General features: G+C 58.9%; 1 protein-coding gene across 3 annotated transcripts in view; it reads left to right on the top strand.

Annotated features, from left to right (window-relative positions):
- Positions 1-12,821, top strand: part of SLC38A10 (solute carrier family 38, member 10) — a 41,673-nt gene extending 28,852 nt beyond the window's left edge. The window contains exons 11-16 of one of the 3 annotated variants that reach the window (XM_010856313.1): positions 190-346; positions 5,565-5,732; positions 5,914-6,366; positions 6,902-7,021; positions 9,883-10,053; positions 10,688-12,821. In XM_010856313.1, the coding sequence (XP_010854615.1) occupies positions 190-346; positions 5,565-5,732; positions 5,914-6,366; positions 6,902-7,021; positions 9,883-10,053; positions 10,688-11,733 (2,115 nt within the window). In that variant the 3' untranslated portion in view covers positions 11,734-12,821. Of the gene's footprint in view, positions 1-189; positions 362-5,564; positions 5,733-5,913; positions 6,367-6,901; positions 7,022-9,882; positions 10,054-10,687 lie in introns of all 3 variants that reach the window. The other 2 variants (XM_010856311.1, XM_010856312.1) reach the window with 2 other exon arrangements.
- Positions 12,822-13,862: the final 1,041 nt, after the last annotated feature.

The following is a 13,862-nucleotide window of genomic DNA, read 5'->3' as shown; positions in this document are numbered from 1 at the left end:
CCCCGCCCCCCCAGCCCCATTGCCGGAGTGGCTCCTGCAGATGTGGCTCACGATTCCGTCACATTGATGAGTTAGTGACCAGTGGTCAGTGTGGTTGGGGCCTCTGCGGGCTGTACCCCACTCGCAAGAAGGGCAGGGGCCCTGGGACTGCGTGACTCCTTTAGCTCTCGGGGTATTTGTCTCATCCAGGTGGTGCTCTGGGTCGGCCTGGGCATCCTAGTGATCAGCACGCACACCACCCTGTCCGTGAGCCAGGAGACCCCCATGGACTTGGCAAAGGAGGCCGAGGGTGGCAGGCTTGAAGAGGCCAAGGGCGCAGTGAAGGTAGAGGCAGCCCAGCTCCCAGGTACGTGTCTCCCAGGTATGCACACAGGCCCGCAGCCTTCTCGGCATCACCGTGGGTCATGGGGATGTAGTCATCACTTTCCAGCTGTCTCACCTGCCCAGCTGCCTCCAGCCTATCCGGGCGATGGAGGGGGCGTGGGGGGCTCCTGGGGGCTGCTGTATGCAGCCACCTCCATGAGCTGCCTGCGTGCGGGGACATGCTGGACAGCAGGGCAGAGGTCTCAACGCCTCCCCCACCCCCATTCAGAGCACCAGCAGGTAAGTGAGCTTGCGGGTGTCACTCAACGTTTGCCTGTTGTAAGGATGTACATTTTAAGCCAGATTTTCCTGGACCGAGTCAGTGATGCCCCTCAGCTTTGTTCCCTGCTGTCTGCCCGGCCTGCCCCACAGGGGCAACAGTGCTGTCTGCTGGTGGATTCCAGGTCCCTGTGGGTGGTGATGCCTAGTAAGCCCAGGTGGAAGTACTGGTCTCCCCGCCTACTGTGAGTGGCAGAAGGAAAGCTCCCGAGGGCTGTCCAGAGAGGCAGGTGTGTCCAGGGAGGTGCTTGCGGGGCTGGGCTGCCTGTGGTTGGAGGCTCGGGCCTCTCGGACGTGTTGCCGTCTCTGTTCCAGACTTACCTGTCTGTGCTCAGAGAGCCCCTGCAGTTACAGCACCCCACACCAACTTCCTGCAGCAGAACAGTCTCTCCTGGGGCTCTTTTGGGGGAGCCCTGAGCCCAGAGTAATGGGGCATGCTCTCTTCTGTCTTCCTTGGATGGTGAGGGCCAGCGAGAAGACGCCCCCTTTGGGAGTCCCCAGCAGAGAGGACCCCTGGGGATAACGGCACTCAGCAGAAATATTAATTGGAGTGGTCAGAAACAGCTTGGGCATCGCCACAGTGGTTGCACGGATTCAGTAACTTGGACGGAAAGAAGCTTCCTGGAGGAGGGAGGGAGATGGCGCCCCTCCACCCTTGTTAGCAGCCCCACTGGGTCCCTCACCCCCGGGGGTCCTGGCCCCAGTGCTTTGGGGACGCCCCCAGCAAAATGTGACTTGGACACTGGTTTTCCGTCTCAGCTGGCTGCCAGCCCGCCCGGTAGTGGGCTTCTCGGCATCAGCTCACGCAGCCGGCACTGGGCTGCCTGTCCCCACGGTGCTGGGCGGCCTCCAGCCCGCTGCCGGCGCGAGCAGCTGCATCCTGTCGTGGAGGCGGGCCCCGGGCTCACCTGGAGCCGCCGCGGCCACATCTGGTTTCCATTTCTTCCACGAGTCTGTAACAAACACACGGCCCCTCTTGGAACCACATGCCGTTTGTTTAACTCAAGTCTCCGTGTTTCGCGCCCCCGGCCTCCCCGTCATTGATGGGTTGCCTCGTTGAAGCGGAGCTGGGCCCGTGGGGCCTGGGCCGCGTGCCCCGCAGCCGTCCGCCCATCAGCGTGTGAGGCAGGTTTATTGGTCTCTTTGATGTTGAAGAGGCCAGAACAGTACCAACTTTCCCCAGAGCCCGAGCTGGGCTTTGGACTGGGGGAGTCCTGCCCTCCTGGGGACACATGGGCCTGGCCACCCCCAGCCTGGCACTCCCGGCAAGCACGGGGCCTGTGACATGCCTGGTGTGGACGGAAGAGGTGGGCAGGCCTTCCGGAAAGGCTAGGAGACCACTTACCGTGAGGCTGGTGGCTCCCTCGTGGGTCTGGTGAGTGGGTTTGGAGTCTGTCATGCTCCTCAGCTCCTCCTCTGAGCGTGGCCTCATCCCATTTCTTCCTCTCCCTCCCAGCCTGCGGCTTCTCTCAGTGTCAGGAGCCGCCTTGGCCACACACCTCGTACAGCTTGTCCGTCCTCCAGCGGAGACCTGGCCCTGCTTCCGCTGGGTGGGAAAGAATGGGAAGGGCTGGGACGGGGCCTGTGGGCAGCAGCACGTTGGTGCGGGGACACAGCTGGCAGAGGGTGGTCACAGGCCTGAGTGGGAGTTTGCCCTCCCCCACCTCCTTCCTAAATTTCTCTTCTGAGGATGCGTCCCTTGTGCTGCTGTGCCGGGCGCTGGTACACGCGGGCAGGAAAGCGTCTGACCACCTGCGACCGATGCCAGCGTGCCTGTGGGGAGGCCCGGCTGCAGGGCTGCCTCCCTCCTTGGTCCCCACCGCAGCTTTCCCTGTGCCCTGCTGAGAAGGAGCAGTTAACACCCTTGTGCCGCGTGACTTCTCAGTTTTTCTGCCTGTGTGTCAGATGTGGCTGTGAGCTCATCTCATCGGTGCTAAGATGACCATGCCAGCTGCAGCTGAATCTGGAAGGACTCCTCAGGGGAGGGAGGGGCGCTGCCTGCCGTGTCCAGCCCCGAGGGACTGGCCCACGGCCCCTCTACCTGCTGCATGTGGGCAGACGTACCCATCTGCAGGAGAGTGTGACGAGTGAGCCAGACGGGGCCCCCCAGCCACCCAGCTGGGGCTTTGGGTCCAGGGACCCATTGGGATTCCTGCACATCCAATAGCGCGTGCTAGACAGGGTTTCCCTTGCTGCCTAAGTCAAGAAGAGCAGGGGTTCCCAAGTAGACTTCCTCACGGCAGCAGTGAGGCAGGCACTTTGGAGGTTGTCAGGAAAGGTACTTAGAAGCAGCACCTGGCCTTTTTAAAGGACTGTTGGTGGCTGCTCCTGCTCTCTGCATGGCCCTGGGGTCCTTTGCATCTCCTGAATTTGGGGTTTACTTCCAGTCAACAGGGATTCCATTTGTGGAACTCTGGTGTGATTTTAAGAGACACTTTACTTTTGTGCTTGGCAGTCAGAGGACTGTTTCCATCTTCACTGATCACAGGATACAGAGAGATGCCTCCAGACTCAGAATGGGGTCCTGCAGGGGAGAGTCAAGGAAGAGGAGCCCCTGGCCCTGACCCTGTCTTCCAAGGTGGAAGTAGTCTCGAAGGCAGATTCTCGTTGCCGTGGACAGGCCTGTTCTGGATGTCACACCCAAAAACGGCCGCACATTCCCAGGTTTCAGATCTGTGGTTGTCTGTCTGAGCACTGAAGAATTGATGCTTTTGAACTCTGGTGTTGGAGAAGACTCTTGAGAGTCTCTTGGACTGCAAAGAGATCCAACCAGTCCATCCTAAAGGAAATCAGTCCTGAATATTCATTGGAAGGACTGATGCTGAAGCTGAAACTCCAGTACTTTGGCCACCTGATGCAAAGAACCGACTCATTTGAAAAGACCCTGTTGCTGGGAAAGATTGAAGGCAGGAGGAGAAGGGATGACAGAGGATGAGATGGTTGGATGGTGTCACCGACTTGATGGTCACAAGTTTGAGTAAACTCTGGGAGTTGGTGATGGACAGGGAGGCCTACTGTCCAGCAGTCCATGGGCTCACAAAGAGTCACGCATGACTGAGTGGCTGAACTGAACTTGGGTCCTGTGTCTCCCTGAGCCAGTCACAGAACCACCTGGTGTCCACACTAGACGAGTGACTGTTGGCTAACAGTCTTCCCAGGAGCTCCTGGTAGAGGCACCATCAGGAGGGTCTGAGTGTGGATGGGGCCAGGCAGGTTAGAAAGCTCCCTGCCCAGCAGTACTGAGGCAGACATGGAGTTTCCCTGCGTGGTGCCCACTTTGGGGAGTGGAGGCCACAACGCTGAGGCTGAGAGGAGGCCCCTCCAGGCCAGGGCGCCCTCTGCTGGCCACTCCCTCTGATTCACTGCCGTGTCTGAAGGTAAAACAGGCCAAGCCCCTGCCTGGCCTTCATCCTTCCCTGGGGTGACCACCCTGGGTGAATGCGGGCTGTTCTTCAGTTGCTAATTAGGAAGTTTGGTGTTAGTTTTACTGTGGCCCAGAGGCATTGCTGGCAAACTGTCCCCACGAGGAGCTCTAGTTCGTTTTAGAAAGCACTGTGTCCATTGCCGAGGACAGCTGCAAAGTGCCCCAGGCCCGGCTGCTGTGCACAGGCAGGGTGGCCACGTTGTGGACTCATGCCCCTTGCTCACCCGAGCCCCCGGTCATTCCTTTGCCTGGTGATGGATAGATTTTGAGTTGGTCCTACAACATGATGGAGATATGCTTTGTTTTGTTGTGGTTTTCCTTCCCTTCCTGGCCCCCTGTCTTAACTTGGTCTTCCACTGGACAGCACCTCTTGATTTTGACCCCCAGGGGCTTCTGGCGGCTGGGGACAGGGGTGTTACCGTGGTGTGGAGCAGACACCACACACTCACGCGAATCAGTCGCTTGATTGAACTGTGGAGCCCTGCGTCCCGCTCCTGCCCAGCGCCGTCCCCCCTCTACTTTGCTTTGGGCACTAAGCCTCAGCTGCTGCAGGTGTCCCCGGCGAGCATGGCAGGTCAGCCCAGGTCCCTCCTTCTCCTCTGGGGGAGGGAGCAAGCCCACCTGAACAGGACTGTCGTGAATCCCCCCAGAGCCGCCTTGGGGTCCCACAACTGCAGGGCATTCCGCCTCCCTTCTTGCAGGCAGCTTGTGCCCTGAAGGCGGAAAGCGGTTGCTTGGGGCCTCTGGGATGAAATGACTTTTTAAATCTTCTTTTCCCCCCCAGATAGTATTTTAGTTTCTGCCACTTTTGCCTAATAGGTAGAGAGTGGTTTTGTTCATGGACAGAGTTTCCTAAGGGGCTCCATTTGGGCCACCCTCGTGGCCCTCTCCCCGAGGGCCCGCCGTGACTGAACTGTTGGGCTTCTGGGAGGATGAGGAGGCCCATGGGATACAGGTGTGTGCAGGAGGCCAGCTTTGTGGGCTGTGCCTCTTTCTCACCTTCCTTTTGATAGGAATTTTTACTTCTGCAGCAAGAAGTTGACAGAATTGCAAATCAACCTCCCATAGGCATTTTCCTTAAGCATTTTTCTGCTCCCCTTTCCCCTTGGCCTGCAGCAAGCGGTTGGTTGGGCTTAGGGCGGGTGATGGTCCCCAGGAGGGATGACGTTGGGCACTTCCAGTTCCCAGGCCTCAAATGGCAGGTTCTTGCTGCCACCTGGTGGTGATGGCCAGCTTTATGCGGCGTATCGCTCTTCTGCACCCAGTTAGGTATAAATTGCATTTTGACATATTTTTGTTATGAATACACATGAAAAATGACAGTTTTCTGTGCTACTTAGCTGCTAATGATTGAACAGGAAAAAAAAAATAACTGCTTAGGCTCTGCCATTCGCCTGGGAAATGTGATTACAATCCAGGGAAAACCGCCCAGTTGCCGTGCTGATTGGCGGTGTAGCCATGTGGAAACACCGCTCAATTATCTGTGCCGTGCTTACAGGCCAGAATCCAATTGTGGACGTGGCTGAGGACGGCCGAGATAAGCCGAAGCTGCCAAATGAGAAAGATGAGATGGAGCAGGCCCAGATTAAGGGCCCCGTGAATGTGCCCCCAAGGGAAGACACCAAGGAGAAGCAGGAGGCGGCACAGCTGGATCGCCCCGGTCAAGGTGCTATGACTGCCTGGGTGGGGGTGTGGGGGTCGGTGTTCACGGGGGCGGGACCTCAGCTGGACATCAGTCACGTGGTTGGTTGGTTCACAGACCTGAAGAGGGGAAGCTGCCCTGGGAGGGAAGGCTGAGTCTCCCCCACCCCCACCCCGGCTCCCCAGCATCGTCTGTCTCCTTCCAGGAGTTGCAGTACCTCTGGGCGAGGCCCACCGTCACGAACCCCCTGTGCCTCACGACGAGGTGATAGTGGATGAAGGTCAAGACCAAGAAGGACTGGAGAAGGAGCGGCCGTCCAAACACATGGATGAAAGGGCCCTGGGGGGCAAGGGTCAAATGGTGCCACCCCTGCTGGATTCAGGACGAGAGAGACCCAGACAGGACCAGGCTTTGGAGGCAGCGGGCGGTCCTCCCAAAGATTCTCAGAAGGTTCCAGAAGAAAATGGTCAGCCAGCCATTGAACCTGTGAAGGAGGACCTGGGGCAGGGCGACAGGGGCGTGCATCAAGGGCCCCAGGCAGTGCTCCCCGAGGGGCAGGACGTCCCGGTGGCAGGCGCAGGGGCCAGAGCAGACGGTGCCTTGCTGCCTGGCCATGCCGTGGGGGCCATGGGCAAGCCGGAGGAGAAGAAAGAGCCTGGTGGGTGTAGGCTCCATCCTGGTGGGGCCCGGGAGAGGCTGGGGACGGGGCGGGAGATGCTGACCATCCTTCCTTCTGTCGCGCTGCCTCTCTTTTCTCGCAAGATGAGCTTGTGTGTGTAGCAGCACTGATGCAGCTGTCGGGGCTTGGCAGCTCCTCTGACATTTGTCACACACTTGTTCACCAGACCCGTAAGTGCCAGGTGCTGGGCTGCTCCTGCGTGTCTGGGCGCACACGGGGCGCGGCGCGGGCCTGACGGGTAGCTCCTTTGTAAGTGCCATCTCAGAGCTACTGACAACGGTCCCCGCATGCTAATTGACGAATGTAGTTGACACTGGCTCCCTGCCACCAGACTGTGAGATGTTAAATATTATTTTTTTATTACCTCCCTGGTGCTCATCAGGTTGAATATACAGTACCAGGGAGGGAGGGCCAACGTGGAGGGTGATTTTAGGAAATATCGGCCTCCTCCTCTTGTCCCCCCTCCACCTTCTGATTTTCCTGCAAGCCTCCTGAGTCTCTGCCTTGTGTGCAGGTGGGAAGGCTCCCCTCCTGGAGGAGAAACCAGGCCCGGGGGCAGCGCCGCAGGCAGAGCCTCGAGAGCAGAGGACCGAGGAGGGACAGGGCGGGGAGCACGCCGGCAGCAAGCTGGAGGGTAAGGCCTTTGCTTTCTTCCTGCATCTTCCAAAGGCTTGGAGATACTGCCGCTTCCTTCTGGAAGCGGAATATGGCCCAGAAGGAGACATGGGCCCGTTGTCTTGCCAGTTTCCTGCTGAGGAAGGATCTTAAATAGCTCCCCTGCCAACTAACAGCATTCTCTCCTCCCTTTTCACTTCCTTAGATGTTTTTAGTATTTTTTCTCCCCCTTTAAAAACAAACAAACCTGTCACTGTCACATGACTTTCTATTCCCATTTGTATCTCATTTCAAAATAGACACGTTAATATTTCCAACAAGTTGGCCAGGTGTGGAGGGCATTAGCGAGGGTGGGAGAGCCGGTGGCTCACTGCTGTCTTAGCACTTCCCTGCCACCGTGGCAGCAGCTCCCACCCGGTCTTAGCTGGGGCTGGGTGGGGACCTTTGTACCCACCTGCAGTGAAGACCTAGCAACTGTCCCAAAGCGAAAGCTTGTTTAATCTTTTCTGTCCAGTGAACAAAACTTGCTCTGCATCCTCCTCCAGACCTTCATGCCCATTTTGGGGTGCTTCCCGCTCTCTGCTTTTGATGCCCCCCTCCTCACAGCCCCACCTGGTCGGGCACTGCCCTGCACTAAAGGAGGTGGTGGCAGCTCTCCCAGCAAATGATCACTCTTCTGGTCTCTTTGGTCCCCATGCTGAACCCCCGTGGGGTCACCCTATTTGCTAGCGGTGTCCACAGAGTGGCCCCTGGGTGTTTCACTGTGTGCTCCGAGAGTCTGGGTCTGTATGTGGGCATCATGGTACAGCGCTCAGGTGGGTTCATGGGATGCTCATGCCCTGCTGCCCCACAAGCTGCTTCACAGAAGGTCCTGCAGCCTCGGGATAGCCGGCCCAGAGCACCAGGCCCGGGGAGGCAGCCGAGCCTCTGCACGCAGAGGCCAGGAAGGCAGAGCTGAGGGTCCTGGGTTTCCTGTAGCTTGGATGCTGTGGAGTTCTGCATGTTGCTGTCTTTGGTTTCAGTCTGTTTACTGGTCCTGGTCCTCACAATCTGTTACCTAATCTTGTTTGATTCTTTGACTTTTTCTTTTCTGAAAGAACTTTGATGGTTTCCTATTCTGCCTTTCTCCAAACGCCTCTCAATGGGATGCACAGCTGAAATCAGAAAGATGGTGGCAGGTAGGAGTCGGGAGGAGCACCACAGTGAAGGTTTTTGTGGGGGTTTAAAGATGAGACAGCAGACAGTGTGAGCACTGAGTCCGGTAGCGCCTTGCATGTGGTCAGAGCCCGGGATCCACACATGGTCTGTCCCCCAACTGGGCTCAGCCACAGCCCCTCAGGTGGGGTCCCCCTTGATGCCCCAACCCGCTCACTTCTAGTCCACATGCCCTGGTGCCCCTTAGCCCCACTGGGGCTCCGCCGTGGGGCGCCACCACAGGACAGCCAGGTGCAGCCTGTAAGCATCTGGGCACTCCCAGAGATGGGGCGGGGCCTGCGTGTGACTTCCGCCATGTGCATGGCCTGGTATTAATGTGCTCTGCACGTGTGTTAATATCTGTGCAGCTCTCATGCCATCCATGAGTCTGATCCCTGTGGTCCTGGTGGGCCGCGCAGTTGTGCACGGAGCTCGGGCTGAGGGCTCAGTTTATCACCTCCACTCTGCTTCCCGTCTGTCCCATGTTGCTTCTGGCTGGACATGGCGCACTTCCCCCCCACCCCAGCCGTGGGCTAGGGCTAGTCCTCCGAGGAGCCAGTGAGTCAGGGGGCCTGCTCTTTAGGAACCCTCCCTTGGGGACAAGTGGTGTTGGCAGCATGGTCATGGTCAAGGGAGCTGGTCTGGAACTCTGGGATGGCTCTGTGCACATCCCTTGTCTGAAGAGGGTGAGGGGAGCCCTGAGATGATCCACGGAATGTAGGCTTTCTCAGGCAGGCGTCTTGGTCACCTTAGGATGTCTGGATGTGTGTCTGGTGGAGAACAGGGGGCTGGATCACCCGGGCTGGCCAAGGGACCCATCTTCCACGTGCTTAGCCTCAGCATGTTCTTCATGGGCACTGGCCTCTTGGGGCGAGCCATGGCAGTCCCTGGGAGAAGGCCAACCGTGCCCTGTTCTGGGGGGTCACAGGTCACTGTTGGGGAGGACAGGCCAGCACACCTGCATGTGCCCAGCATGGGGGCCCCGCGCTGGGGTGTTAGCTCTCGCCACTCCCAAATGTTCTCCTTTCTTCGGATTTGAGCTTTTCCATCTGACAACCTGTAAAGTTACATCATCTTTCAAAGCTTCCTGTTTAAAGACACGTGTTATAAAAGTCCCTTAAACCTGGACTGCTGGCTCTACAGAGCTGACCCAGTGCTGACGTGTTTGCAGTGCGTTATGAGCTTTCCACACCCAAGGTGTTCAGCCTTGGGGCCTCTTCTCAGTCCACAGTCTGGGGGGGCCCTTCCTACACACACCTGCTGCAGCTGGCCTGCTCCCAGCTCACCTGGCGCTCCTCCCCTGTCAGCTGCAGCCAGCTTCCCGGGGGAGGCGGGGCCGGCGGGAGCACTGGCGCAGCCTTCTCACTGAGGTCCCAGTTCTTGTTGCTGCTGAAGGGGAAGATGGTTCTGTTTGTCTTTAAAGTTCTCACCTTGGAGGAAACTCTCTTAAAAAGCCAGTATTCTTTTTTAGAATAGTTGATAGTTCGAGTCACCAGCCCAGATCGCTGTCATTTGTGGTCACAGTGCGTGGGTGCTGGCTCAGCCGGGTAGAGGGGAGTGCCCAGGAGGTGTCCAAGGGAGGGGCCCACAGGCCACCTTGGCCTCCCTGCATGCATCATACTGCCCTCAGCCCAGCCAGGTGCCTTTGTAGCCCCAGGCTCTGACCGCATGTGTTTTCTGCACCAGAAGCTGGCCGGGCGGAGATGCTGGACCACGCCGTACTATTACAAGTGATCAAGGAGCAGCAGGTGCAGCAGAAGCGCCTCCTGGACCAGCAGGAGAAGCTGCTCGCGGTGATCGAAGAGCAGCATAAGGAGATCCACCAGCAGAGGCAGGACGGCCAGGAAGGCGAGGACGGCAAGTCCGGGGGAGGGAGGGGGAGAGGGGCTGGGCAGGCCGGGGGTGGTTGCTGCACCTGCTCAGGGAAGAGGGTTGTCACTTTTAAAAAAGAATTGTGCTTGTTTATGTATGTATGTATTTTTGGCTGTGCTGGGCCTTTGCTGCTTGGGCTTTTCTCTAGCTGCAGAGAGCCGGGGCCACTCTCCCACTGTGGCATGCTGGCTTCTCTCGTTGCAGAGCACAGGCTCTGGCAGTAGTTGCAGCACTTGGGCTCAGTCGTTGTGGTCCTGAGCTCAAGAGCACAGGCTCAGTACTTGTGGTGGATGGGCTTAGTTGTTCCACGTCACGTGGGATCTTCCTAGATCAGGGATCAAACCCATGTCTCCTGCATTAGCAGATTCTTTACCACTGAGCCACCAGGGAAGCACAGGGGTTGTCCCTTAATTCATGAAAGCCAGAGTCGCCTGCCCCACCACCTCCTCCCGCCCCCCATCCCCGTTGGATCTGTGGCTCTGTGGTCTAGAGTCCTGCTGGGCGGATTTAAGCAGGTGTTTGTATTCCTTGATTGCTGGTAAGCTGGCTTCATTTAGTCACTGCGTCGGTAGCTCCTGCTCATCTCTGTGGCTAAACGGGTACCTGACTTCATTTGCAGTGGACGTGCAGCCTGAGCTGGGGGTGGCCGCACCCAGAGGTAAGGAGCAGGAGGTCCATGACGCAGGGATGGCGGCGCGCCCCCCGCCGCAGCCTGTGGAAGTCCTGCCCGGCGCTCCTGGGCGTCCTGCCGCTCCTCCCCAGGGGCACAGCCAGCGCTCCGTGGAGGAATCTGAGGGGGCAGCGGGCAGAGCCCCAGCTGCACCTCCTGGCGGCGCTGACCCGCAGCCCTGGGCAGCTCCGGCTGAGCCAAGGGAAGGCCGGCAGGGCGCTGTGCCTGAGGCTGAGGGCGCGGGCGTGCAAGAGCGGCTCCCTGTGCTGGAGCCTGCCAGGATGCCCGGGAGCCCAGAGCAGCATGGGGCTGGGGATGTCCCCGGGCAGAGTCGGGATGTTTTTGGTGGAGGCGCCCATGAGAAGAAGAAATCCGGGAAGGAGGCAGCAGCTGCTGGTGCGGACACTCAGGAGGCAGATGTGCTGGGGGTGGGGGCAGCGATTGGGGCCCCTCAGGTAAAGTCCCAGCAAGCGAGCCGAGACCGGGCACCTGGAGGCAGGTCGGGGGTAGCCGCCCCCCAGGCCCAGGTTGTGTTACATCAGCCGGAACACCGGGCTGACCCTGCTGGAGGACAGGGCGGGCAGCAGGGTGGTCATATGGAGATGAGGAAGGAGGCCCCCGGCAGGGAGCACGTGCCTGCTCCCTGGGAGAACACCGCTGGCCAGGAGCCCGAGCAGAGGCCAGACCCTGAGCTCGGGCCCAAACCCGCCATACCTGGAGATCAGAAGCCGGACAACGCCAAACCCAACCGGGACTTGAAAGTCCAGGCCGGCTCCGACCTTCGGAGGAGACGGCGGGACGTAGCTCCTCTGGCAGAGGCAGGGCTGGCCCCGAAGGACGGGGTCATCATTAGCTTCAACTCACTGCCCGAGGTGCAGGTCAACGACCTCCGCAGTGCCCTGGAGACCCAGCTGCACCAGGCCGCTGGGGGCGCCCTGCGGGTGGTCCCAGGCCGCCAGATCAAACAGCTGCCTGGGGCCCTGGAGGAGCCCTGAGCCCCACTAAGGCCAGGGTGCTCCGGTCAGCTGGTGAACCTGGACCACGGCGGGTGCCAAGCCCCAGAAGTCAGGCCCGGGGTGGAGTGACGGCTCTGCAACTGCGGCCACTTCCAGGCTGACTCTCTCATGATTCAGCTCCCTTCCTGCAGCCTTGAGGAAAAACAGCCACTCCCTGAGACCAGGAAACACGACCTGCCACCTCTGTGGCTGTGGGAGCCACTGGGGTTCAGGTGGCGATATTGGGGCTCTGAGTGCTGACTGCAGCCCTGGCTCCCCGGCTGCCATGAGAGGCAGGTGTTACCCCGAACTTTAATTCCTTATTGATGTTCTCTGTGACTGTCAGTACAAAGCCTGAGTAAATGCTTCTGCCTTCACCCCGTCTCACAGCAAGTGCTGCGTCAAGACTGAGAGGCTGGACAGGCCTGTGGGTCCAGCTGCCTCCGCCCTGGTGCTCTGCTCTGCATACTTCGGTCTCCCAATTGAGTGGTTGTGAGATTTAAAAAGTAAAACAGACCACTGCTGTCTGGTTGGTGCCGAGGTGAATCACCCAAAAGCTCCCATGCCACAGACCGAAGCCGTGACCACGAAACCTGGGTTCGAGGCCCAGTGGGAAGGGGTGCATGGCCTCACTCCTCACTGCTTCTCACTTCCTCCAGGGCAGCATCTCCCCTGGGTTTGCACCCATGGGACTCATCTTTTGGGAGGGTTTTTGTGGTGTTTTTGTTGTACTTTGTTTTAAGGGGCAGAGAGGCCAGTGATCACCCCCGAGCCGGGCTGGTCAACAGGTGACCTGACATGCTGGGATGTGCCCTCAAGAGCCTGGGGCCTTCACCTGCTTTGTGCTTTGGGCTGTGTGTGCCTCGTTCCCCTCTGGGGGCGGGGGCCACTCCAGATCCTGCCCCAAGGGGTCCATGGCGGGGAGCCACTCACTGATCACTAGCCAGGGCTGCCCAGGCCACGTGACAGCTCCGGCCTTGGTCTTGGCTCACCTCTCCCCTGTGCCTTTTGAAATGGTTTTATCATTTACTGTGATTTCTATGTCATCTTGAAGCCTCAAAATGAATAATAAAAGGAGTGGAATCCTCTGGAAGCCAAGCTGATTCCCCACGAACCCCGGGCACTGCTCACACGGAGGGGAGCTCAGTGAAAGGTGTCCGGGTCCCAGTGCTTCCCGCCCTCCATTCTTAACTAAAAACAATTCCAAGCAAACTGTACCAGCTGGAAATTTCCCCCAGGTTGGAACACCGTTTGTGGTTTTGGGGTGGGATTGCGCATCCAGCCCTGTTTACCTGAATCTCTCACCTTGACCCAGCGTTCTGTCCTCTCAGTTTCTGCAAAGATAACTTCCTCCTCAGAGCAGGGGCCGCAGCCTTCTGAGAGCAGCAGCGCAGCCTTTGCCATCGCCTGCCGTTCCCGCACCTCCGGGCGCTCAGGGTCTTCTGTCCCAGTCAGTGCTGTCCTGTCCTCAGGGTTCTCCGCTCCCCTCCCCTCCCGTCCTCTCCTTCGGGAAAGATCTGGGCAGACCTCGGTGGGGTCACCATGACCAGTACTGCAGGGAGCCAGGAGGGGCTGGGAGACAGTGCCTTGCTTTCTGACCACAGGCCACCCCTCCAGCTGGGTCCCCTGGCTGGTAGATGTGGCCAGTGCAGCACACCGGGCCACCAGGAGTGACCTTCTATGTTTGCAGATACACTTGGCAGACATGAGGCCTGGCTGGCCTAGGTGACTGGGACAGGACCCTGTCTGTACTCCCGTTCTGGAATGGGGCCCCCAAGCCCAGCCTGGGGTGGGAAGAAGCTAAGGCTGAGGCTGCGTATGGCCTCTCGTGGTGTAGCTGAGCCCCGAGTCTGAGGCCAAGACAGGTGGAGCGGACAGAGCCACACGGGGTGACTGCCTTCTGGTGACACAGCTGAAGCAGCAGCAGGAACCATTTTTCCTGCATCCTGACACAACTCCGTTGAATTCCCTCCCATAAACACAGTTTTGAAGACAGGTTGAATTTGGGGAGGGGAGACAGGAAGGTCCGTGAGCTGACTTCAGTGTGTGGTGAGCGGCCTGGCCCAGCCAGTGGATCACATCCGCAGCCCTGGACCTGAGATGTGGCTGGGGGGCTCCTCTGCCCCCCC

The sequence above is a fragment of the Bison bison genome, unplaced genomic scaffold, assembly GCF_000754665.1.
Source record: "Bison bison bison isolate TAMUID 2011002044 unplaced genomic scaffold, Bison_UMD1.0 scf7180017864371, whole genome shotgun sequence".
In the NCBI taxonomy this organism is placed as follows: Eukaryota; Metazoa; Chordata; class Mammalia; order Artiodactyla; family Bovidae; genus Bison; species Bison bison.
This window is presented reverse-complemented; position numbering and strand designations above follow the sequence as displayed.